We start from the raw sequence: 27344 nt of genomic DNA, 5'->3' as shown, positions 1-27344 counted from the left end.
AAAGAACAAGAGAAGCAAGAGCAAACAAATTCAAAAGCTAGCAGAAGGCAAGAAATAACTAGGATCAGAGCAGAACTGCAGGAGATAGAGACACAAAAAACCCTTCAAAAAATCAATGAATCCAGGAGCTGGTTTTTTGAAAAGATCAACAAAATAGACTACTAGCTAGACTAATAAAGAAGAAAAGAGAGCAGAATCAAATAGACGCAATAAAAAATGATAAAGGGGATATCACCACTGATCCCACAGAAATACAAACTACCACTAGAGAATACTATCAACACCTCTATGCAAATAAACTAGAAAATCTAGAAGAAATGGATAAATTCCTGGACACGTACACCCTCCCAAGACTAAACCAGGAAGAAGTTGAATCTCTGAATAGACCAGTAACAGGTTCTGAAATTGAGGCAATAATTAATAGCCTACCAACCAAAAAAAGTCCAGGAACAGACAGATTCACAGCTGAATTCTACCAGAGGTATAAAGAGGAGCTAGTACCATTCCTTCTGAAACTATTCCAATCAATAGAAAAAGACGGAATCCTCCCTAACTCATTTTATGAGGCCAGCATCATCCTGATACCAAAGCCTGGCAGAGACACAACAAAAAAAGAAAATTTTAGACCGATATCCCTGATGAACATCATTGTGAAAATCCTCAATAAAATACTGGCAAACCGAATCCAGCAGCACATCAAAAAGCTTATCCACCACGATCAAGTGGGCTTCATCCCTGGGATGCAAGGCTGGTTCAACATATGCAAATCAATAAATGTAATCCATCACATAAACAGAACCAGTGACAAAAACCACATGATTATCTCAATAGATGCAGAAAAGGCCTTCAACAAAATTCAACAGCCTTTCATGCTAAAAACCCTCAATAAACTAGGTGTTGATGGAATGTATCTCAAAATAATAAGAGCTATTTATGACAAACCCACAGCCAATATCATACTGAATGGGCAAAAACTAGAAGCATTCCCTTTGAAAACCGGCACAAGACAAGGATGCCCTCTCTCATCACTCCTATTCAACATGGTATTGGACTTCTGGCCAGGGCAATCAGGCAAGAGAAAGAAATACAGGATATTCAATTAGGAAAACAGGAAGTCAAATTGTCTCTGTTTGCAGATGACATGATTGTATATTTAGAAAACCCCACTGTCACAGCCCAAAATCTCCTTAAGCTGACAAGCAACTTCAGCAAAGTCTCAGGATACAAAATCAATATGCAAAAATCACAAGCATTCCTATACACCAAGAACACACAAACAGCCACATCATGAGTGAACTCTCATTCACAATTACTACGAAGAGAATAAAATACCTAGGAATCCAACCTACACGGCATATGAAGGACCTCTTCAAGGAGAACTACTAAAACCACTGCTCAACGAAATAAAAAAGGACACAAACAAATGGAAGAATATTCCATGCTCATGGATAGGAAGAATCAATATTGTGAAAATGGCCATACTGCCCAAGGTAATTTGTAGATTCAATGCCATCCCCATCAAGCTACCACTGACATTCTTCACAGAATTGGAAAAAACTACTTTAAATTTCATATGGAACCAAAAAAGAACCCACATAACCAAGACAATCCTAAGCAAAAAGAACAAAGCTGGAGGCATCATGCTACCTCACTTCAAACTATACTACAAGGCTACAGTAACCAACACAGCATGGTACTGGTACCAAAACAGACATACAGACAAATGGAACAGAACAGAGCCCTCAGAAATGGCACCACACATCTACATCCATCTGGTCTTTGACAAACCTGACAAAAAAAAGCAATGAGGAAAGCATTCCCTATTTAATAAATGGTGCTGGGAAAACTGGCTAGCCATGTGTAGAAAGGTGAAACTGGATCCCTTCCTTACACCGTATACAAAAATTAACTCAAGATGGATTAAAGACTTAAATGTTAAGACCTAAAACCATAAAATCCCTAGAAGAAAACCTAGGCAATACCATTTAGGATATAGGCATGGGCAAAGACTTCATGACTAAAACACCAAAAGCAATGGCAACAAAAGCCAAAATACACAATGGGATCTAATTAAACTACAGAGCTTTTGCACAGCAAAAGAAACTATCATCAGAGTGAACAGGCAACCTACAGAATGGGAGAAAATTTTCACAATCTATCCATCTGACAAAGGGCTAATATCCAGAATCTACAAAGAACTTAAACAAATTTACAAGAAAAAACAACCCCATCAAAAAGTGGGCAAAGGATATGAACAGACACTTCTCAAAAGAAGACATTTATGCAGTCAACAGACATATGAAAAAATGCTCATCATCAGCGGTCATCAGAGAAATGCAAATCAAAACCACAATTAGACACCATCTCACACCAGTTAGAATGGGGATCATTAAAAAGTCAGGAAACAACAGATGCTGGAGACAATGTGGAAAAATAGGAACACTTTTACACTGTTGGTGGGAGTGTAAATTAGTTCAACCATTGTGGAAGACAGTGTGGCGATTCCTCAAGGATCTAGAACTAGAAATACCATTTGACCGAGCAATCCCATTACTGGATATATACCCAAAGGACTATAAATCATTCTACCATAAAGATACCTGCACATGTATGTTTACTGCAGCACTACTCCTTTAAAAAAAGGAAAGCTAGGTGTGAAGTTTGGGAAATCAGGGGCAAAGTGGAACCCACAGGGACAAACTAGATCCCATGTCTGTCTTTAACCACCTCTAAGCTTGATAATGCAGGTGACCTGCAGAAGCTGGAGTCCTTAGCAACACAACTACTCAAGCACCTGGCCCAGGACTCTGAGAAAATAAAGGAGATCATCAGGAGGTGGAGGAACTGCAGGCCCGGGTGTTATCCCATGCCAACAGGTGAGCCAGCAGATCAGTAACAATGCACATGAGCCACCATGGTGCCTGGTACCCAGCACTGACTTTCAGAGCATAAAAATGCTGCTTCACATCTACCTCCCCAATCTTGCGTTAATTTTTCTTGTAGCTTACCCTAATCTGGAACCATGTAGGAAGGAGATTCTGGGAAAGTTCGTTTCAGCTTAGCTAGATTAACATAATACGAAACTAGTAGAGTCTACTCCTTGTCAGCCTGGGATGCATACGCACGTCTTTTAACCACACTTAACTTCCAAATAAAGAGCAAAATAATGCTTTCCCTTCACAATACACAATTGTCCCTCATGCAACTAAAAATATGCTATCCCTCTCCCAGAGAGAGACTATAAAGTCCCTTTATTCATCTTTGGGTGATAATCATTCTTTTCCTAGCTGAGTCACTCTCTCCTTTGATATCTTGTTATTTAATTGTGTCCTGGTTATTTGTTGCTAAACAACAAACCAACCTAAACCTATAGGAATAAAACAATGACCATCACGGATTTTATGTGTTAGGAATTTGAAAAGGCACAGCAAGGATGTTGGGATGACTCCAACAGTAGAGGTTAGGAATGGGGGAGCCAGAGAATCCACTTTCAAGATGGCTTCTTTCCTCACATTTTGGGCCCCTGGCTCGGGATGGCTGAAGGACAGGCTCATCTGGGACTAATGAAGAACCTGCATGTAGCCTCTCCTTGCAGTCTTAAGAGTAGCTGAACTATTTACAAGGCCGCTCAGAGCTCCAAAGTGAGTTTTCCGGCAAACAAAGTAGAAATTGCATGACCTTTCATGATGTAGCTTTGGAAGTCACGCAGTAGCACTTACAGCATACTCGGTCGGTTGAAGAAGTTACAAACCCTCCCTGATTCAAGGGGAGAGAACATAAATTCCGTCCTTCAACAGGAGAAGCATCAAAGAATTTGAGGCCATGTTTTAAAACCACCATCTGGGACTTTATCTCATCTAGTTCATGCTTATACACAATATGTGGTAGCTAGTTCACCCTTTGGTCATTATTTAGCATCATTTTCATTCATATTCATTTCTCATCTCCATTAATTAATCAGAGTGCTGTCTATGAGAATATTATTAAAAAGTGCCTTCCTTTCCATGCTTCCCAAAATCTCTTTGAAAATTACCCATCCTTCAAAGCTAAGCTTACATTCTAATTTTTGTACAAACTTACCAATCACACGTAATCCCTTGACTTAAAATGCCTTGGCTTCAGACCCCGGCTTTTACCAACTGTCTCATGGCATATATGTTCCTAATGGCTTCATTTGACAATAATGAGATGAGTGGTCGACTAACTATAGTAGTAAACAGTGATCTAAAAAATGTCTTAGGCTCCATCCTGGCTAACACGGTGAAACCCCGTCTCTACTAAAAATATAACAAAGTAGCCAGGCATGGTGGTGGGCGCCCGTAGTCCCAGCTACTTGGGAGGCTGAGGCAGGAGAATGGCGTGAACCTGGGAGGCGGAGGTTGAAGTGAGCCAAGATTGCGCCACTGCACTCCAGCCTGGGTGACAGAGCGAGACTCCGTCTCACAGGAAAAAAAAACAAAACAAAACAGTCTTAGGCCGATTCATGAAATAGAGAAACACATTAACACATTTGCTTCTGAATTGAAAAACAATTTCTGTCAAGGTTATTTTTTTAGGCCAGACACGGTGGCTCGTGCCTATAATCCCAGCACTTGGGAAGTCAAGGTGGGTGGATTATTTTGAGCTCAAGGGTTTAAGACCAGCCTGGGCAATATGGCAAAACCTGTCTCTACAAAAAAATATAAAAATTAACACAGCATGTTGGCTCGCACCTGTGGTCCCAGCTACTCAGAAGGCTGAGGCTGGAGGCTCCCTTGAGCCCTGAAAGCAGAGGTTGTGAGCCACGATCATACCACTGCACTCCAGCCTGGGTGACAGAGTGAGACCCTATCTCAAAGAAAAAAAAAAGACATTTGTCTACTGTAAAAGATTTAAGAATAGACACAGTCAAACAAAAAGGAAGATAAATAATTGGCAAAACATCTGACTTGAGAAGAAAGCTGAAAGTGTGAACCATGCCTGACTTGGAGGAGCGGTTTATAATCTTGACTTAACCATCATTCTGGAACCACTTAGGTAGTGTTTTGGCGGCTGCCTATACCCGGCTCATAATGCAGGCTTTCTTTTTCTGAATAATCAGATCACTTATAGGCAGAACCATTCATTTATGTATTAAACAAATAACTACTGAGTGCCTTCTATGGCTCAGGTAATATTGTTCTATGTTGTTTAAGAGCACAGTAGTGAAAAAGACACAGCCTCTGACTTCAGAGGAGAGTGAAAGAGACAAAAGCAAAACAGCCCAATAACTTTATAATACAGAACCTTATGTAAAACAACAAGGGGAGACTGGAAATAAGAAAGCTCAACAAAATGCACTTAACCATAAAAAACTTGTTTTGCCCTTGGTCTCATGTCTTAATCTCCCCCAATGTGACTGTAAGCTCCTTGAAGGCAGAAACCACCTTTAACATGTCTGCATACTCCCTAGTACCCAGCTCAGTGACATGTCCACAATAACCCATCACTAAATATTTGTTAACAGCTTGACTGATCAATTTCACTGAAACGAAATGAGGCTATGGAGGTAAAAGTGTGTTTGCATTATTTTTTGCCTTCCATGGAGGTTTTTGGTTGTTCATCTTTGCGTTAACTCATCACCACCAATAAATATGGATGTCTGATGTACCATTTAATGCTTGCTAAATTTATGGGTAGGAAAAATTTTGAGCTTCTATTCCTTGACATGCAAGAGCTCTGTGGTGACAATTCTTCTCTGCTAGCTAGTGGTGCAATGGACTAAGAAGGGAATTTGGCTCTGCCACTTCATAGGTGTTAATCTCTTGGGAACTTTGATTCCTCAGCTCGAAGTAAGATCAGTGTTCCCTTCCACCTTACTCAGTAGGCGCACTTTTGTTTTATAACTAGTTTGGGTGCAGGGGGAGATGTAACACCCTATTTATAAACGGATGGAATGTGGCATGGCATCTTCTTCCTTTGCTTCTGTTGTTCCACAGTAAATTCCCAATACTTATGGGGTTTTAGTCCCAGTGAATTATTTCCCTCAAAAACCAGGCAGGATAATAATGAACCACTTTCTTGCACTTTCCATCAAGACAGCTCTTTGTGAGTTCTAAATGTTCTATCTAGATTCAAAGAAGCTGGTTTCCTCATGAGTGGTTGGAATAAGACTTTTCTTGGAAGCTACTGAATATGGATTAGTTGGATTGTTTCATAGGAAATAAAAAGCAGGCTCTAGGGTAACTACTTCAGCACTTAATTGGGTTAGCAAAGAGCCGCAAATGAGAGATTTTCCCGTAGGAGGGAAAGGATGTTTATAGCTTCCACCCCCTTAGGTGATGCATTTTAACCTAAACATTACTCTTCCAATGCAGCCTTTAATTTAGTAAGCATTACAAGAATCTATTAGAGCAGAAAACGTCAGGTTGAAAAATTAACACATCACCGGAGTTAATAAGAACCCAGCCTCTTATTAGATACAAATGGAGAGCCCTCCAACTGCCCAACAGACTGTTGAAGTCATGTTTGTTGCAGCTCCAAAGTAGTTGAATCTTTACTGCTCAGAGCCTGGACCAAGGAAACTGCCCAGGCACTCAAGCCAGAGTTAGCAGGGGCCCATGGCCTGCACTTTATTCAGGTGTCCCTATCTTTTCCTCTCAGAAATGCTGTGCATGTCACAGGGTGGATATCCCTCTGCCTGGGACTCCCTGGGGAAGTGTTTTCTGTAACAAAGACAAACATGCCATGCCTGTCACCAGGGGCAGATTGTGGACTGTGTAAACCACTCCAGGAGAGGGAGGCTGAGGGGCTCCAGGCCATTCAGATTTAGCTCTAAGTTATGGTCTTTGTTGTCTTTCCACATTCAGACTGAAATGTGATTCCCCTAGCTTTCTTTTTTGGAAAATACCGGTGATGAGTTCCACGACTAGAAAGAAAAGCTGTTGACAGTAAAAGCTTCTGATAGGGAAGGGGCTTCTTCATGTGTTCTCAAAGGAGACAATTGCTTCAAGCAAGCTGAGGCAGGATGCCAGGTCTAGGAATAAGAGGTCCAGATCACAAAATGGTCATCTTTAACTATGGATTAGGCTGGGCGTGAAGCAGTTTCCTCTGCAAGAGCAGTACCATGCACACAGAGTTTAGGGCCAGGCAGACATGCATGAGTTCTTCTCTACGACTTACTGTGTAATCTTGGGCAAACTGCTTGGCCTCTCAGAGCATCAGTTTCTGCAAGTTGTGAGAAATAAATAAAATTAAGAATGTAAGGCATGTAACACAGTGTCTGAAAGTAAGAGTTCTATATGAGTGGTTTGTTATTGATTTGAAAACAGTATTCCTTCACCCAGAACAAATGATGTTCCTTGTGTGCCAGGCCCTGTATGAGGGACAGGTCCTCCTCCTTGACCTCAGGGAGTTCACTGTTTAATAAACCATGTAAGCATATCTTCAGCACAAAGCACACCCCACCACCACCACTCTTCCCTAGAAGAAGGGCCAATTGCATACTAACTACACTTTGTTGAGTAGCTACAAGTCTTGCAGGTCATCCCCCTTTGAGTAGCCCTCCAGACTCAGCCACTTCTACCTTCAATTCACCCACAATTCTCTATCTGTGCACTTAGCAAACTAAGTTATTGTTGTTTGTTAATCCTTTGTCTCCTCCTGTGAGATCCTAAAGGATGAGGATTATCTATTCATTTGATCTATTCATCTGATTATGTATTCATCTCTGTAACCCAAATGATTAATAGATCATTTGATCTCTACATCTGATCGTTTATTCATCTCTGTAGGCCAAGGGTTTCATGCATTACTCAGCACAGGCACACAGAGATTCAGTCCTATTGCTGAGTACATTGATTTCCAGCTGGGAATTTTTTCTGGGAAAATAGCCCTGCCTTCCATCTTTGAAGAGCCTCTTCTGGGCCCTGGTTTGGTTGGTCTTGTCATTTTCTATTACTTTGGTTCTAGCCTCAGTTTCCTAATCTCTATAAGGAGCTAACGGAACCTCCTTCACTGGGAGTTTATGATGATGACTGGAGACAATGCAGCTTCTCCGTGTCCAACACAGTTCTAGGCACAGAGCCAAATACCAAAAAAAAGTTGATTCCATTTTTGCCCTCAGTCAAGTCTCGTTGCCAATATAAGAAGACTAAAAATACAAGACAGAATATGAGTGTCACATGAGTGGCACAGACATTCTTCCAACTTGCATCTAGCCTCTGCCATATGCCACAGAATTGGCTGAAATGGGAGGATAAAAACATGCATAAAACAGTGCCAAGAAAACAGTGGCAAGTGTTGGACAAAAAGATCTCAGGAAGAGGGTGAAAAGCCTTTTACCCAGATCCTCAGTCCGGGGCTGCTGGAGCTGTCTTTAGCACCAGGCTGGAAAGCAGGATCCCATAATTGATCTCCCCTAGCTGTTTTGGAAACACATACACACACACAGACACACACACACACACACACACCAATCACCAAGTTCTTCAGCATTTATTATGTGTCAGACACTGCTAAATGATTTACAGGTATTATCTCACTGAACTCTTAGAACAACTGTGTGAGGTGGATATGAACTTCCCCACTTTACAGCCGGCCACTTTGAGGCTCAGAGAGGCACCATAGCTTCAACACAGTCAAGCAACAAGTAAACGGTGGAGGAATCCACCTGCTGGGAGTTTACTGGCCGACTGGAAAGCAGAGAGAGGGTGGACCAGCACAAAGCCGCGGGAGGCTGGTAATGAGACAGGAAAGTTGGGTTCAAACCTGGGTCACAGGATCCCCAGATCCCTAGGAACCGAAGCAGAAGCAAAGAAAAAAAGGGATGCAGCCTGGTGGGGAGGGGGTGCCCGGGAGGCCGGGAGAGAGGAGTCACGGTGGTTGTGCGCCTTCCTCGTCCCCAGTGCACAGGTCAAGCCTCTCCCCTCCCGCCCTCTCACCCTCCCAACCTTATTTAGAAACCGTGTCCCCGAGACAGGAAGGGCGGCGGGCCGAGAAGCACGGAGAGTCCCGGTCTCATTTCCTTTCGAATCCCCCTGTGGAATTTCATTTCATACGGTGAGGAAATCAGAGCGCGAGACCGTCGGCGGGTCTGCAGCTCCGCAGCTCTGGGGCGCCTCCCCGCTGGCGGCTGGAGGTGGGCGGCTCCCTTCGCAGGTCGGGCGAGTCTGGGGGCGGGGAGAGGCCGGGCCCCGATCGCCGCTAGTCTGGAGTGAAAATAGTTGTGGACTCGCGCAGTACCAGGCACCATGCTAAGCCTTCTACACTTTATCTCTAATCCTCCCAAGTGACTTTACAGAGGAGACTGACGCCGAGGGGTTGAGCAATTTGCTCAAGGTCACACAGCCGGGACTGAAAGCCACAATCGGTGTAAATCCAAATCCCCAATTCTTTGTGTACGTTTCTCTGCCTGACGGGGAGGTGGCCACCGGCCTAGGTTACAGCTGAAAGGAGACAGGAAGGAAAGGGGGCAGATGGAACAGGGCGCACTTCTCACCTGCAGGAGAAGGGGGCAGGACGGCGCGGCTGGAGCCACTGGGCTGCGTCCCTGCTTGGCCCCTGCGCGCCTAGATCCGGGTGGGAGGAAAGCAAGAGCCGGGAGGCGGGCGGGGCGGGGCGCTAGGGGAGGGAGGGAGGGAGGGGCGGCCGGAGGAGGGGGCCGGAGGGCGGGGGCCTGACCCCTCCAGCGGGAGAGCGGCCCCGCCCCGCCGCCTCGCCCCTAGCTGCCCACCGCGCCCGGCCATTGGAGAGGCCCGCTGTCCGTCCCGCCCCGCCGCCGCGCCGCGAGCCTCCAGCGCCGCGCAGGGCTCCGGCGGTGAGAGCTGCGCAGCGCTGGCTGCTGGCTGGCCTCGCGGAGACGCCGAACGGACGCGGCCGGCGCCGGCTTGTGGGCTCGCCGCCTGCAGCCATGACCCCCGCAGCCTGTCCCTCGGCCTCGGCCCGGGACGTCTAAAATCCCACACAGTCGCGCGCAGCTGCTGGAGAGCCGGCCGCTGCCCCCTCGTCGCCGCATCACACTCCTGTCCCGGGAGCTGGGAGCAGCGCGGGCAGCCGGCGCCCCCGTGCAAACTGGGGGTGTCTGCCAGAGCAGCCCCAGCCGCTGCCGCTGCTACCCCCGATGCTGGCCATGGCCTGGCGGGGCGCAGGGCCGAGCGTCCCGGGGGCGCCCGGGGGCGTCGGTCTCAGTCTGGGGTTGCTCCTGCAGTTGCTGCTGGTCCTGGGGCCGGCGCGGGGCTTCGGGGACGAGGAGGAGCGGCGCTGCGACCCCATCCGCATCTCCATGTGCCAGAACCTCGGCTACAACGTGACCAAGATGCCCAACCTGGTTGGGCACGAGCTGCAGACGGACGCCGAGCTGCAGCTGACAACTTTCACACCGCTCATCCAGTACGGCTGCTCCAGCCAGCTGCAGGTGGGCGCCCCCACCCCCACCCCCACCCCCACCCCTGGCGGGACCCCTTGGGGAGGGACGCTCCAAACTAACTTTGCAGAGCCCATGCCAAGTTGATCATCCTAGCCCGAAGGAGACAGCTCGCCTGGAAAAGTGATTTCCATCCCCACCCCCACTTTCTCAGGGACTGGAAGCCAAAACGTTGTGTAAGTCATCTGGCCTGGGAAAGAACCCACTCTTACACCCCGCCCTTCCGTTTTTCTCCCTTGCCCACCCATGTCTGGCCCAGACCCCTAACCCCAGTGGAGCTGAGGGTTATCTCTGCCAAGGATTCTGGCCGCCACTGCTCGGTGGGCGAGTGGGAGGGAGCCAGCTGCAGCTAAGACTTGGAGGGAGAGATAAGGAGACCATCCTTCACCGAACTTCCTTCTCCCCACTATTTTTGGGGTGTTATTAAATGAAACACTACTGCACCTTTTTCTGCTGAATAGCCCCTTCTCACGATGTCCCGCAGGGTTTTAGAGGTCATGCATGAAGGAGTGGTTGGGTTGGCTTGAGTTCTTTCTTATCCTCAGAGTTGAAGGCACGTTTAATGCTTGGAGGGTGAGAAGAAGCTGCAGGAAGGTGGTTGGTATATTGGAAGAAATTTTTTTGCAGTCATTAAAAAATGTAAAGCATATCTAATGATAGAGAAAATGTTTATTCCACAGTAATAAGAATTTGCATATACAGGGCGATTATAATCCTGCAAAATAAAAAATTCATTGGGATAATAAAAGACTGAAAGGAAAATTTTTAAAGTGTTAACATTGGTTATGTTTGGGTTGGTGAGGCTGGGTGATTTTTAGAAATTTAGAAAAGAGAGAAGTTGTGGGAAAAAGTAGACGTTAGTTGTCCAGGCTTCAGAAATCTGGTTTCTGGCCGGGCGCAGTGGCTCCCGCCTGTAATCCCAGCACTTTAGGAGGCCGAGGCGGGTGGCTCACGAGGTCAGGAGTTTGAGACCAGCCTGACCAACATGGTGAAATCCTGTCTCTACTAAAAGTACAAAAATTAGCCGGGCGTGGTGGCGTGCGCCTGTAATCCCAGCTACTCAGGAGGCTGAGGCAGGAGAATCGCTTGAACCCAGGAGGCGGAGGTTGCAGTGAGCGGGGATTGCACCATTGCACTCTAGCCTGGGCCACAGGAGCGAAACTCCGTATCAAAAGAAAAGAAAAGAAAAGAAAAGAAATCTGTGGTTCTGGCTGTAACCTCTGAGAGATAATAAACAGACATACAGCTTACTTACTAGGTGCATGTTTTTACGTAGGTCATTTTAAAACTTGGTTTGTGGTTTTGGAAAGATGGTGGGGATTAGACCTGTTGCTGCTAAAATATCCCTTTGGAAGTTCCAGAACTTTAGAACTAGGTTATAAAAGCTTAAGAAATGATCCTCCAGCTCTCAGTTTGGAAACAGCACATATCCTGACATCAGTGGCAATTTGTTGGAGAAACAGCTTTTGCAGGGATATATATTTTTAATTACATGTATCCTGGGGAAAGCGGCCAAGCTGTTTTGAAGGACAAGACTGGATCCCTTTACATGCTGGAAAATAGTTACTTGTAACTCTAGACTTCATAGACAACATCTGTAAGGAGCCAAGCAGACTGTTTATCAATGCTGGAGGAATTGAGGACAGCAACTGGACTCTCCCCTGCTGGTACTGCAGTTTCAGCGACTTAACATTTACATTTTCCTATTGTGCTTCATTATTATTCATTGAGGAAACCTGGCCAAACAAATCCCTAGTGACCAGAGACCTCAATCTGCATCCCATCCTTGAGTCTAACAGTGTCTCATTTGGGCCATTTTTTGTTTCAGTATGGGACTAGTTTAAACAAATTTTTAAGGGATAAATTAGGGAGAAGAGAATACTAACAGGATCTACATTTTTTTAACTTTTATTTTTAAAATGATAAACGGGGATAAAAATAAACCACCTAAATGAGTCATATTAGTTTCTTTAGCTTTTTCAAATAGTTTCTAAAATGGAAGGAGATTGAAAGCCAGTTTTTTAAGATTTATTTCAAGTGTTGTGCAAAGAGGGCTTATGCAATTCTTCAGACCCTATTTATTTTATTTATTTATTTATGTACATTCTTCTGGAAAGGATTACTAAAGCCAAACTAAGAAAAGTGTGTAAGTGATGGATTATCAGGCGCCCTTGTTTGAGGTCAGAGTAAACAGACAAACTCCCGATAGGTTGGTTTAAAAGTAGATACCTACATTGCCTGGAAGCATTCAGCTCAGCTTTGTGGGAGCATTTGGTCAAACTTCCAAGTCATTGTTTTTTTGTGTGTGTTCATTTTGTTACTTTTCCAGTTCTTCCTTTGTTCTGTTTATGTGCCAATGTGCACAGAGAAGATCAACATCCCCATTGGCCCATGTGGCGGCATGTGTCTTTCAGTCAAGAGACGCTGTGAACCCGTCCTGAAGGAATTTGGATTTGCCTGGCCAGAGAGTCTGAACTGCAGCAAATTCCCACCACAGAACGACCACAACCACATGTGCATGGAAGGGCCAGGTGATGAAGAGGTGCCCTTACCTCACAAAACCCCCATCCAGCCTGGGGAAGAGTGTCACTCTGTGGGAACCAATTCTGATCAGTACATCTGGGTGAAAAGGAGCCTGAACTGTGTGCTCAAGTGTGGCTATGATGCTGGCTTATACAGCCGCTCAGCCAAGGAGTTCACTGATATCTGGATGGCTGTGTGGGCCAGCCTGTGTTTCATCTCCACTGCCTTCACAGTACTGACCTTCCTGATCGATTCTTCTAGGTTTTCCTACCCTGAGCGCCCCATCATATTTCTCAGTATGTGCTATAATATTTATAGCATTGCTTATATTGTCAGGCTGACTGTAGGCCGGGAAAGGATATCCTGTGATTTTGAAGAGGCAGCAGAACCTGTTCTCATCCAAGAAGGACTTAAGAACACAGGATGTGCAATAATTTTCTTGCTGATGTACTTTTTTGGAATGGCCAGCTCCATTTGGTGGGTTATTCTGACACTCACTTGGTTTTTGGCAGCAGGACTCAAATGGGGTCATGAAGCCATTGAAATGCACAGCTCTTATTTCCACATTGCAGCCTGGGCCATCCCCGCAGTGAAAACCATTGTCATCTTGATTATGAGACTGGTGGATGCAGATGAACTGACTGGCCTGTGCTATGTTGGAAACCAAAATCTCGATGCCCTCACCGGGTTCGTGGTGGCTCCCCTCTTTACTTATTTGGTCATTGGAACTTTGTTCATTGCTGCAGGTTTGGTGGCCTTGTTCAAAATTCGGTCAAATCTTCAAAAGGATGGGACAAAGACAGACAAGTTAGAAAGACTGATGGTCAAGATTGGGGTGTTCTCAGTACTGTACACAGTTCCTGCAACGTGTGTGATTGCCTGTTATTTTTATGAAATCTCCAACTGGGCACTTTTTCGGTATTCTGCAGATGATTCCAACATGGCTGTTGAAATGTTGAAAATTTTTATGTCTTTGTTGGTGGGCATCACTTCAGGCATGTGGATTTGGTCTGCCAAAACTCTTCACACGTGGCAGAAGTGTTCCAACAGATTGGTGAATTCTGGAAAGGTAAAGAGAGAGAAGAGAGGAAATGGTTGGGTGAAGCCTGGAAAAGGCAGTGAGACTGTGGTATAAGGCTAGTCAGCCTCCATGCTTTCTTCATTTTGAAGGGGGGAATGCCAGCATTTTGGAGGAAATTCTACTAAAAGTTTTATGCAGTGAATCTCAGTTTGAACAAACTAGCAACAATTAAGTGACCCCCGTCAACCCACTGCCTCCCACCCCGACCCCAGCATCAAAAAACCAATGATTTTGCTGCAGACTTTGGAATGATCCAAAATGGAAAAGCCAGTTAGAGGCTTTCAAAGCTGTGAAAAATCAAAACGTTGATCACTTTAGCAGGTTGCAGCTTGGAGCGTGGAGGTCCTGCCTAGATTCCAGGAAGTCCAGGGCGATACTGTTTTCCCCTGCAGGGTGGGATTTGAGCTGTGAGTTGGTAACTAGCAGGGAGAAATATTAACTTTTTTAACCCTTTACCATTTTAAGTACTAACTGGGTCTTTCAGATAGCAAAGCAATCTATAAACACTGGAAACGCTGGGTTCAGAGAAGTGTTACAAGAGTTTTATAGTTTGGCTGATCTAACATAAACATCTTCTGTGGTGCGCTGTCTGCTGTTTAGAACTTTGTGGACTGCACTCCCAAGAAGTGGTGTTAGAATCTTTCAGTGCCTTTGTCATAAAACAGTTATTTGAACAAACAAAAGTACTGTACTCACACACATAAGGTATCCAGTGGATTTTTCTTCTCTGTCTTCCTCTCTTAAATTTCAACATCTCTCTTCTTGGCTGCTGCTGTTTTCTTCATTTTATGTTAATGACTCAAAAAAGGTATTTTTATAGAATTTTTGTACTGCAGCATGCTTAAAGAGGGGAAAAGGAAGGGTGATTCACTTTCTGACAATCACTTAATTCAGAGGAAAATGAGATTTACTAAGTTGACTTACCTGACGGACCCCAGAGACCTATTGCATTGAGCAATGGGGACTTAATATATTTTACTTGTGTGATTGCATCTATGCAGACGCCAGTCTGGAAGAGCTGAAATGTTAAGTTTCTTGGCAACTTTGCATTCGCACAGATTAGCTGTGTAATTTTTGTGTGTCAATTACAATTAAAAGCACATTCTTGGACCATGACATAGTATACTCAACTGACTTTAAAACTATGGTCAACTTCAACTTGCATTCTCAGAATGATAGTGCCTTTAAAAATTTTTTTATTTTTTAAAGCATAAGAATGTTATCAGAATCTGGTCTACTTAGGACAATGGAGACTTTTTCAGTTTTATAAAGGGAACTGAGGACAGCTAATCCAACTACTTGGTGCACAATTGTTTCCTAGTAATTGGCAAAGGCTCCTTGTAAGATTTCATTGGAGGCAGTGTGGCCTGGAGTATTTATATGGTGCTTAATGAATCTCCAGAATGCCAGCCAGAAGCCTGATTGGTTAGTAGGGAATAAAGTGTAGACCATATGAAATGAACTGCAAACTCTAATAGCCCAGGTCTTAATTGCCTTTAGCAGAGGTATCCAAAGCTTTTAAAATTTATGCATACGTTCTTCACAAGGGGGTACCCCCAGCAGCCTCTCGAAAATTGCACTTCTCTTAAAACTGTAACTGGCCTTTCTCTTACCTTGCCTTAGGCCTTCTAATCATGAGATCTTGGGGACAAATTGCTGACTATGTCACAGGTTGCTCTCCTTGTAACTCATACCTGTCTGCTTCAGCAACTGCTTTGCAATGACTCATTTATTTATTAATTCATGCCTTAAAAAAATAGGAAGGGAAGCTTTTTTTTTCTTTTTTTTTTTTTTTCAATCACAGTTTGTGGAAAAACATTTCCAGGGACTCAAAATTCCAAATAGGTGGTCAAATTCTGGAAGTAAGCATTTCCCCTTTTTTAAAAATTTGGTTTGAGCCTTATGCCCATAGTTTGACATTTCCCTTTCTTCTTTCCTTTTTGTTTTTGTGTGGTTCTTGAGCTCTCTGACATCAAGATGCATGTAAAGTCCATTGTATGTTTTGGAAGGCAAAGTCCCTGCTGCTGTGCCCAGTCTGAGTACCTTGGCTAGACTCTAGGTCAGGCTCCAGGAGCATGAGAATTGATCCCCAGAAGAACCATTTTAACTCCATCTGATACTCCATTGCCTATGAAATGTAAAATGTGAACTCCCTGTGCTGCTTGTAGACAGTTCCCATAACTGTCCACGGCCCTGGAGCACGCACCCAGGGGCAGAGCCTGCCCTTACTCACGCTCTGCTCTGGTGTCTTGGGAGTTGTGCAGGGACTCTGGCCCAGGCAGGGGAAGGAAGACCAGGCGGTAGGGGACTGGTCTTGCTGTTAGAGTATAGAGGTTTGTAATGCAGTTTTCTTCATAATGTGTCAGTGAGTGTGTGACCAAGGCAGCATCTAGCAGAAAGCCAGGCATGGAGTAGGTGATCGATACTTGTCAATGACTAAATAATAACAATAAAAGAGCACTTGGGTGAATCTGGGCACCTGATTTCTGAGTTTTGAGTTCTGGAGCTAGTGTTTTGACAATGCTTTGGGTTTTGACATGCCTTTTCCACAAATCTCTTGCCTTTTCAGGGCAAAGTGTATTTGATCAGAAGTGGCCATTTGGATTAGTAGCCTTAGCAATGCTACAGGGTTATAGGCCTCTCCTTTCACATTCCAGACAATGGAGAGTGTTTATGGTTTCAGGAAAAGAACTTTGTGGCTGAGGGGTCAGTTACCAGTGACCTTCAATCAACTCCATCACTTCTTAAATCGGTATTTGTTTAAAAAATCAGTTATTTTATTTATTGAGTGCCGACTGTAGTAAAGCACTGAAATAGATAATCTCTGTTCTTCTAACTGATCTAGGATGGGGACGCACCCAGGTCTGCTGAACTTTACTGTTCCTCTGGGAAAGGAGCAGGGACCTCTGGAATTCCCATCTGTTTCACTGTCTCCATTCCATAAATCTCTTCCTGTGTGAGCCACCACACCCAGCCTGGGTCTCTCTACTTTTAACACATCTCTCATCCCTTTCCCAGGATTCCTTCCAAGTCAGTTACAGGTGGTTTTAACAGAAAGCATCAGCTCTGCTTCATGACAGTCTCTGGAGAAATCCCTTAGGAAGACTATGAGAGTAGGCCACAAGGACATGGGCGCACACATCTGCTTTGGCTTTGCCGGCAATTCAGGGCTTGGGGTATTCCATGTGACTTGTATAGGTATATTTGAGGACAGCATCTTGCTAGAGAAAAGGTGAGGGTTGTTTTTCTTTCTCTGAAACCTACAGTAAATGGGTATGATTGTAGCTTCCTCAGAAATCCCTTGGCCTCCAGAGATTAAACATGGTGCAATGGCACCTCTGTCCAACCTCCTTTCTGGTAGATTCCTTTCTCCTGCTTCATATAGGCCAAACCTCAGGGCAAGGGAACATGGGGGTAGAGTGGTGCTGGCCAGAACCATCTGCTTGAGCTACTTGGTTGATTCATATCCTCTTTCCTTTATGGAGACCCATTTCCTGATCTCTGAGACTGTTGCTGAACTGGCAACTTACTTGGGCCTGAAACTGGAGAAGGGGTGACATTTTTTTAATTTCAGAGATGCTTTCTGATTTTCCTCTCCCAGGTCACTGTCTCACCTGCACTCCCCAAACTCAGGTTCCGGGAAGCTTGTGTGTCTAGATACTGAATTGAGATTCTGTTCAGCACCTTTTAGCTCTATACTCTCTGGCTCCCCTCATCCTCATGGTCACTGAATTAAATGCTTATTGTATTGAGAACCAAGCTGGGACCTGAGGACACAAAGATGAGCTCAACAGTCTCAGCCCTAGAGGAATAGACTCAGGGATTTCACCAGGTCGGTGCAGTATTTGATTTCTGGTGAGGTGACCACAGCTGCAGTTAGGGAAGGGAGCCACTGAGCACAGACTTTGGAAGGAACCTTTTTTTTGTTGTTTGTTTGTTTGTTTGTTTGAGACAGGGTCTTGCTCTGTCGCCCAGGCTGGGGCGCAATGGCACGATCTTGGCTCACTGCAACCTCTGCCTCCTGGGTTCAAGCGATTCTCCTGCCACAGCCTCCTGAGGAGCTGGGACTACAGGTGCGTGCCACCACGCCCAGCTACTTCTGTATTTTTAGTAGAGACGGGGTTTCACTGTGTTGGCCAGGCTGGTCTTGAACTCCTGACCTCATGATCTGCCCGCCTCAGCCTCCCAAAGTGCTGGGATTACAGGTGTGAGCCACCACACCTGGCCTGGAAGGAACCTCTTAAAATCAGTTTACGTCTTGTATTTTGTTCTGTGATGGAGGACACTGGAGAGAGTTGCTATTCCAGTCAATCATGTCGAGTCACTGGACTCTGAAAATCCTATTGGTTCCTTTATTTTATTTGAGTTTAGAGTTCCCTTCTGGGTTTGTATTATGTCTGGCAAATGACCTGGGTTATCACTTTTCCTCCAGGGTTAGATCATAGATCTTGGAAACTCCTTAGAGAGCATTTTGCTCCTACCAAGGATCAGATACTAGAGCCCCACATAATAGATTTCATTTCACTCTAGCCTACATAGAGCTTTCTGTTGCTGTCTCTTGCCATGCACTTCTGCTGTGATTACACACTTGACAGTACCAGGAGACAAATGACTTACAGATCCCCCGACATGCCTCTTCCCCTTGGCAAGCTCAGTTGCCCTGATAGTAGCATGTTTCTGTTTCTGATGTACCTTTTTTCTCTTCTTCTTTGCATCAGCCAATTCCCAGAATTTCCCCAGGCAATTTGTAGAGGACCTTTTTGGGGTCCTATATGAGCCATGTCCTCAAAGCTTTTAAACCTCCTTGCTCTCCTACAATATTCAGTACATGACCACTGTCATCCTAGAAGGCTTCTGAAAAGAGGGGCAAGAGCCACTCTGCGCCACAAAGGTTGGGTCCATCTTCTCTCCGAGGTTGTGAGAGTTTTCAAATTGTACTAATAGGCTGGGGCCCTGACTTGGCTGTGGGCTTTGGGAGGGGTAAGCTGCTTTCTAGATCTCTCCCAGTGAGGCATGGAGGTGTTTCTGAATTTTGTCTACCTCACAGGGATGTTGTGAGGCTTGAAAAGGTCAAAAAATGATGGCCCCTTGAGCTCTTTGTAAGAAAGGTAGATTAAATATCGGGTGTAATCTGAAAAAAAGATAAAATGTGACTTCCCCTGCTCTGTGCAGCAGTCGGGCTGGATGCTCTGTGGCCTTTCTTGGGTCCTCATGCCACCCCACAGCTCCAGGAACCTTGAAGCCAATCTGGGGGACTTTCAGATGTTTGACAAAGAGGTACCAGGCAAACTTCCTGCTACACATGCCCTGAATGAATTGCTAAATTTCAAAGGAAATGGACCCTGCTTTTAAGGATGTACAAAAGTATGTCTGCATCGATGTCTGTACTGTAAATTTCTAATTTATCACTGTACAAAGAAAACCCCTTGCTATTTAATTTTGTATTAAAGGAAAATAAAGTTTTGTTTGTTAGGTTGTGTGTGACTTGGCATATTTCTGAAAGTATATGACAGCCACTAGGAAGCATATACACCCAGCAGTGAGAAATAGAGGATTCAGTTTGCAGGGCAGATTGGGAACTGCTTTCTGAGGGCCTCTTTCTTTTTTGCTGGGGCTCTTTTTCCCCTGTGGGATTTCTCCTGCGTCAGCAAACCCCCACAGTCTAAGGTCAACAGAATTGATTACTAATATGGTCATCAGTAACACTCAAGTAGGTCACATGATGCTTTGGATATAACTATAGTTCTCAAGTTGTTATCCCAATGACACCTCTTTTTTTTTGGCATTTTCAGTGCATGTGGCTATCTTTGCCTTTCAAGCCCCATTGACTTAATCTGATGGCCTAAAAAAGAGTTTTCCCATCATTGCTAGAACTTTTGGCCTCTTAAAAAAGGGAAAGGAAAGGGGGCTTTTTTTTTCTTCAGATTTTTTTTTTTTTTCTGGCTACACAGTGGTTCTGTTTGTGTAATAGACATGGGCATGTGTCACATTTGTCAATCAGGAAAGTGGCTTCTTTAGCTAATTTTATAAATTGGATGGTCTGTGTCCCCATATCCAGAAAAGTCATCAGACAAAGCAAATTCAAAGCTACTATCAGGATATTGTTATGGGAGTCAGTAATATTATAGACCTCACATACAGAGGGAAGGAGAGCCATCACCGTCTGCTGATGTCCCAGATGTGAACATCAGGCCTCTTGGTTTGCTTTTAAATTGCTTGCCACCCGTTAGCTTCACATGAATACCACCCTGTTTTGGTGTGAGTAACAAGCCCATTGAACAAGGATCTGCAATACTACTCTCCTTATCTGCAGATTGCTACTGGACATTTATCTCAAACCCTAAATGAAGGCAGGTATGTAATTTAAATTGTTTTCCCAGTTGGGCTGTGTTTCTCTTTCCATTACCTATTCATTAAGTAATTACGAAGTTAAGGAAAGTCAACACAATCTGGAATGAATTCTTAATTCCTTGCACTTAAAGAAACACTTTCTGATTAGAAAATACTTCCATTTACATGATTTCATTTTATTCTCCTGGCATTTCTGAAGTCAGTAGGGCAGGTCTGACAACCTTCCTTTAGAGTGGAGAAGCCAAGACGTAGAGAGGGCGAGGGCAACCCAAAGGGGTTGGAGAAGGTTGGTCAGCAGGTCTTCCCATGCCCAACTCAGGGTTTTGGTTGTATTTTTATTTTATACAGGGTTTTCTTTTGTTTTTGTTTTATACTCCTGTGGGTTGCATGGTGTCCCTCTAATCTTAACCCCAGATACCTGTGAACCTGACCTTATTAGGAAATAGGGTCTTTGCAGATTAAATCAAGTTAAAAATGAGTTCATACTTACTAGATTAGGGTGGGTTCTAATCTAATATCTAGTATCCTTATAAAAACTGGGAAATTTGGACACAGACACAGAGAGGAGAATGCCATGGGAAGGCCGACACAGAGATTGGAGTTATGCAGCTACAGGCCAAGCAAGAAACAGCAAGGATTGCTGGAAACCACCAGCCAGGAGAGAGGCAGGGAAGATTCTTCCTTGGATCCTCCAGGAGAACACAACCTTGATCTTTGCTTTCTAACCTCCAGAACTGTGTAAGAATAAATTCCTATGGGTGAGGCGCAGTGGCTCACACCTGTAATCCCAGCACTTTGGGAGGTCAAGGCAGGCAGATCACATGAGGTCAGGAGTTTGAGACCAGCCTGGCCAATATGGTAAAACCCCGTCTCTACTAAAAATACAAAAACTAGTCAGGTGTGACATGCGCCTGTAGTCCCAGCTACTTGGGAGGCTGAGACGGGAGAATCGCTTGAACCTGGGAGGCAGAGGTTGCAATGAGCCGAGATTGTGCCATTGCACTTCAGCCTGGGCATCGCAGCAACACTCTGTCCCAAATAAATAATAAATAAATTCCTGTTGCCTTTGGCCACCCAGTTTGTGATCATTTGTTACAGCAGCCCAAGGAAACTAATACAGACTCTATCCCTCTGATTTCTATTTTTTTTCTATTTTATTTTATTTTATTTTTTTGAGATGGAGTCTTGCTCTGTCACCCAGGCTGGAGTGCAATGACTTGATCTCAGCTCACTGCAACCTCCGCCTCCCTGGTTCAAGTGATTCTCCTTCCTCAGACTCCTGAGTAGCTGGGATTACAGGCACCTGCCATCATGCCTGACTAATTTTTGTATTTTTGTGGAGATGGGGTTTCACCATGTTGGCCAGGCTGGTCTTGAACTCCTGACCTCAGGTGATCCTCCCGCCTCAGCCTCCCAAAGTGCTGGGATTACAGGCGTAAGCCACCGCACCCAGCCTCCTCTGATTTCTTTACTGCAAATAGTTCACTTGGAGTGGGTAGATTCTTTGGCACCTTTCTCAATAATGAGATCTGACCATAAGCTTCTATTTTTTAAAAGATTATATAGCATAATCACTATAGTACATTTCTTTATCTGTAAACTGGACACTTCTAGAATAAATGCCATGATCCCCAACACCCTATAGTTTGAATTGGTCTTGGCTGGTCTCTTGCCCACCTTCCCCCAATGGGAGCTCTGTGTGCACGGCCAGGACCCTAACTGGAATGTGACCCAAGGGTTTTTAGCATTTCGGTCCTGAGAACTGATTTTTTCTCTTTCCCATTTTAGCTTTCACATGCAATTATAATTTTAAAGTTGAGCTGACTCTTGACTAAAGAGGTCAGCCTTGGCCTCCTGTTTTCAGAGGTTCTGTGTACAGAAATAAACCAGACTGGGAGAAGGGCTTTATTCTGTCCTTCATTTTCCTTCACAATGCAAGCTGGTACCGTAGGACTGGGAGGATCCCACTAAATATCTTGAAGATGTGTTGGACCTGCAAAAGTTTAGTTCAAAAGGGTTTCAAAATGGACCTTGGCCTCACATGAAATTCTTAGAATTACCCTGTTTTTTTCGTTCAGTCTATTTCATCTTTAGGCTAAGAGGGCCCATAGATTTATTTACCCTCATGGCAAAGGATTCCAACTTCTCAAATTCCCAGGGAAAGAGAATAGAAAATCAAATGTATTGCATTTTCCATCCACTGCCTGATTTTCATCAGCTTTCCACCTGGTTTCCTATAAGCACCCAATTCTATTTTCACCCAAGAACGTGCTTAATCTCATGGAAAGCCTGCATTATCAATGCCTTTCTCTTTAAGAGATTAAATGATTGGTTATGTAAATTTCCTGAAATGCCTGGGGTTGCATCATTCCACTTGATATGAGGTAAATGGGTGGAATATAAAGCAATGAGATGGAATAGATAAGTCACAGAAAATCCTGTCCTGGTTTCATCATGTTCCTCTCACCCCTTTGCCTTTGCATATGCGTTGTTTCCTTTTGCCTGGAATGTCCTTTCCATCTTTCTTCAACTAGGTTACGTCTGTCCTTTTTAAAGCCTTGGGTCATCTTTCCTGGGAAGACATCCCCGATCCTCCTGCTTGCCACTTCCTGCTTCCCTTTCCTTTTATTGATAGGTAGGTTTAAGCCTCTGTGCATTCAACTCTGGGAGCCTTCCTTGCACTGATTGCAATGATCTGTGCATGCATCCATTTCTTACTAAACTGAGCTCCCTGAGCATGACTTTGAGCACCTAAAGTTGTCTATTTATGTACCGTCAGAGCTTGGCACACTGCCTGGCACAGGGCACAAGTTTCAAAATATATGTATAAGGAAGGAAGGCAGGGAGGAAAGAAGAAATGGAGTAAGGAAGGAGGGGAGGAAGGGAGGGTTTTAACCTTGTTAGATGGAGAAACTGAAGGGCTTTGGTGACAAACATGGCCACCATAGGAAGGAAACCAAAGGTGACAACAAGAGCCATCAGGTTGGCAGGACTTTCTGGGAAGATACTAGGGCACTAGCCCCCAAGAAAATTCTCCAGCCTCAAAGATAGGTTAGGGAATGATCGACTACCCCACTGTGTTGCCTATTGTAAGTTGTCTCTTTTAAATATTTGCTGAAAGTCTACTGTATATAGAACACTGGAATGGGCTAGGGAAGGGAAAGGGAGTGATTTTTAAAAACTAGGAAATACGAAGTCCAACTTGGAGTCCAAAAGTGCAGATGACAAAACAGAGAAAGAATTCAGCTGCTATTAACAAGCTTAAAACCCTAAATGTGGAAAAACAAATCCTCTACTGCTTAGTAAATATTTGTTGAATAGCTGAATGAGGGTCCATCGTATGCCAGCCACTGTCCTGGGAAGGCACCGTAGGGGACACAGATAAATAAGACATAACCTTTCCCTCTAGAAGTTCGCTGCAGCACACTACGTGCCTCCCTCTACCCTCCTTCCCACAAAGGATCAATGCTACTAGTCCTATCACACTTACTATGTAATTTCTTCCTAAGTCCGTAGGTCTTGTGGTTTAGCTTGAATAGAACAGTTTCTGAGTACCCAGTGTAATGGGCAAACAGTTCCTAAACTGCTGTCGTCTCACCATTTGACCCCTCAAAGGACACATCTGCTGATGTAAATATGTAGGGAAGGTGGAGGGAAGAAGAAAAAGAGAGAAGTGAGGATCCCAAAGACCATAACTCTTTTAAAACTTGGTCTGCCCATCAAAACCACCCCCGGAATTCAGAATGTAAAATATAAAAATTGAAACTTACTCATGTGCCATCGGAGGTATTTAGTCAAAATTCAGCATCTGACCACCTTTTCTAGGCCTATGTTGATTTACAATATTTGTACCCAGTAGGTCGTTTATGTAGGTGTGTTACCTTGTATCCTCTGAACCTTCTTCTCTTACTACTGTTGTCATAATTGTATAAATACAAAGAGATTGCTCTATAGAAGTTAAAAGAAGTACAGTACATGGTCAGTCCTCCTCGTGTATCCAGAGTGAAAAGGATAAATGTGTGAATAAACTTGGCAGAGAGTTGCCTGGCAGGAGGTGTAGGGCAGTGAGTGGCTCAGTGTAACTGGAGCCTGAGATTCTTGGAGTGGGAGGGAAGGTGGGCTGAGGCCAAGTTATGAAAGGCCTTGGAGGCCGTATTCTCTCCTGCGCTCAGCACAGGGGAGTTGGCAAAAGTTTGAAAGCAAGGAAGGTTCATGTCCCTGTTGGTGTTTTTACATAGCTTGCTCTGTCTGCCGTGTGGACTGTGGGCTGGGAAGAAGGCAAGCAGGAGACAGGAAGACCGGTTTGGATGAGAAACCATGAAGGCCTGAATGAAGGTGGTAGCAGAGAGATGGAAAGGAGGGGGTGATTTTCAGAGAAGCCACAGCAAATTGTGTCCTCTGTAGCTCTGGTCAATGAGCCGAATCTTTGCTTTCTAAAATGCCAGTGTTTCAGAGGCAAGGAGTTTCTGTTTGCTCTGCACACCTGATACAGCACACCCCTACGTTGCAAACTAAAGATAAATAACGCCAAAGGCCACAGCAGCTTGCAACACTGACCAAGTACCCCTGGAGATCTTGAGTTTCACTGCATTCAGACTCCCCCTTGCAGTCCGAGGGTCAGCATGACACTGTTAGTGGAGGGGACAGGGTCCTTGGGAGGAGAGGGTAGCATTTAGTTGTTTATGTAGTGCTAAGGGGCCCCACCAGCTCTTCAGGACTCAGAGTTTTCTAACACAACTTATTTCTTAAGAGTAGCCGATTCAAATTTCATAGTAAAGGTTTAATTTAGGACAAACTGAATCCAAGTCATGTCTCCCATGTAGATTTTGTTTCTTGACACAGTTTTCTTTGCTAACTACTGTGAATTGCCTAACCAGATCTACAGAAAACCATATCATGGGCCCACACATTTTTTTCTAATCCTCTTCCTTTTAAATCAGAAATTCAGTATAACATTTTTCCATAAGTGAATGAGAGAACCACTTCCTAGCATTTTTGTGTGTCCCCCCCCGCCCACCCCTTTAAAAAAAAAAAAAAAAGAAAGAAACAACAACAGACCTTCCTTTTGGATTTACATCAGCATTTAGCTAACTTCCTGAACATTTCACCCATTTCCTGAACTTATTCTCAGGAAGGAAAAACATCCTCCTTCAGAAATAAATGCAAATAATCCCAGAGATTATTTCTATTAAATAAATAGTGTAAACGCAATGGAATTTCCTGTAAGATGTATATTTACCATGGATATTTCAATAAAAATGTATTTGTTGTGATTCTGTAAGACTCATGATATTTGCAGGTAGTCTGAGGAATTATAATCTTTAGTAGCCATTCAAGAGCTAAGTCCTGAACATTTGCAATTTTTACTCATGTTAAAAAATATATATATATATTTTTTTTAGCTGAGAAATAGGAACACTGGAAAAATTATTCTCTTGAGGTCAGTGTTTTTTGAAGCTTTGTTTCTTTTAAAAGAGGGCTCTAATGACACCTAGTGGTGAATACAGGCAGAACAACTTTAGGACAGACTCAATGCAGTGTCCCTGTAATTAGGATTTTTTGTTTATGTGTTTGCTTGGGAGAAAACACACTCCTTACAAGCACTTCTTAAGTACCCTTAATGCCCAGGAATCCTGAGAAGTAGTGACATGGAAACGTTTCCCTTACATGTTTCTGGCGATGTTCTCTTCTTTTGATTGATGATTCCTCAGAGCCTGCCCACCTCCTAGGGCTAAACTGGCTCAATTTTAAGAATGGATGAAAAATGTGAAGCTCTGCAGAGGAAAAACATCAATACATCAAGTGAGAAATTTCCCTATATTTTTGAGAAGGCCTCCTCCCATTTGGCTATCTTTTAATGGAGAAGCGTGGTCCTTTTCTGGTGTATATGTCTTATTGACTTTTTAAAGGTGTACTGTAGGCTGACTGCCTGTCATTTCTGCTTTACAGGGGCCTTCGTAGGTTCTCTAGTGTTTGGCAGTGGCTGATTTTTAAAGAGAGAGGTGACAGGGATCTCAGAGAGGCTGCCCTCACTCCAGCCCCACCCCACCCCTACCCCCAGCCCCTCGGAAGGCCATCCAGGACAGATGGCTATCTGGCCTCCTTACACCACCCCCAGGAAGGAGCTCCTTAATCCATCACATCGGCTGATATTCTTCTTTATGTCCAAACCCCTCAGAGTGATATCCAAGACCCTCAGGCCTGGCTCTTCCCTCTCTTCCAGCCACATCATTCCTCTTCCTCAGACACACCCTATGCTCTAGCCAATCCCAGCCACTTCCAGCTCCTCCTGTCCTCAGGCTGTTTCAGTGTTCTCTGCTCCTGCATGCTGGACTCCTCAGCCAGGAGGCTGTTTCCCTCCATGGCCCTTCTGCTCATTCTTCAAGTCCCTGAATAAGTGTTGGTTCTTCTTCTTCAAGTCCCTGCATACGCGTTTCCTCTTCTGGGAGCCTCGCATGATCCAATCAAGCAGAGCCTGTAGCACCTTCCTTTAGGGCACCTCTGATCCTAGTTCAAACATCTGTAATTGCATGTGTTATATTACATTATATTGTTCTTGTTTGTTTCTCCTCTAGATGTGTTTGAGCTTCTCAAGGACGAGAGCTGTTCTTGCGCCCAATACCCTGGCTGGTTCGGGTGCTCGACAAATGTTCACTGACATCCTGGCAGCAGCCATTTGTGGCACTGGATTGTTGCATTTGGCTGCATTGTTTTGACAGGAGCAAATTAGGAGTAGGGCAACTAGTTCAAGGTAGCGTTGACAATGAGGGCTAGCTCTTTGAAAATGTGCAGAACCATTTATTATCCCAAATGACCTCAGCTTTCACACTACTAGGAATAAGGTGCTTTCACAAAAATCATCTCTAAGTTTGTGTCTAGTTCTAACACTGGAAGATTCTGTTACCAGAAAGGGGTCCGGATCCAGACCCCAAAAGAGGGTTACTGGATCTCGCGCAAGAAAGAATTAAAGGCGAGTCCATAAAGTGAAAGCAAGTTTATTAAGAAAGT

The 27344-nt window shown here is 44.3% G+C and overlaps 1 protein-coding gene and 1 long non-coding RNA gene across 3 annotated transcripts in view; one reads left to right on the top strand and one right to left on the bottom strand.

The window, feature by feature from the left end:
- The window catches only part of LOC106635299 (uncharacterized), a 56881-nt gene extending 47298 nt beyond the window's left edge, over positions 1-9583 (bottom strand). Inside the window, exons 1-2 of one of the 2 annotated variants that reach the window (XR_010113480.1) lie at positions 9458-9583; positions 7141-7185 (exon numbers count right to left, since the gene is read on the bottom strand). This is a non-coding gene — a long non-coding RNA (uncharacterized LOC106635299). The other variant, XR_010113481.1, reaches the window with a different exon arrangement.
- A 149-nt stretch (positions 9584-9732) lies between these two features.
- On the top strand, positions 9733-19457 carry FZD4 (frizzled class receptor 4). The gene is made up of 2 exons (XM_003832981.5): positions 9733-10372; positions 12711-19457. Exons 1-2 carry the CDS (start codon positions 10079-10081, stop codon positions 14037-14039), a joined length of 1623 nt encoding a protein of 540 aa, XP_003833029.1. The 5' UTR covers positions 9733-10078; the 3' UTR covers positions 14040-19457.
- Positions 19458-27344: the final 7887 nt, after the last annotated feature.

The sequence above is a fragment of the Pan paniscus genome, chromosome 9, assembly GCF_029289425.2.
Source record: "Pan paniscus chromosome 9, NHGRI_mPanPan1-v2.0_pri, whole genome shotgun sequence".
Lineage (NCBI taxonomy): Eukaryota > Metazoa > Chordata > Mammalia > Primates > Hominidae > Pan > Pan paniscus.
This window is presented reverse-complemented; position numbering and strand designations above follow the sequence as displayed.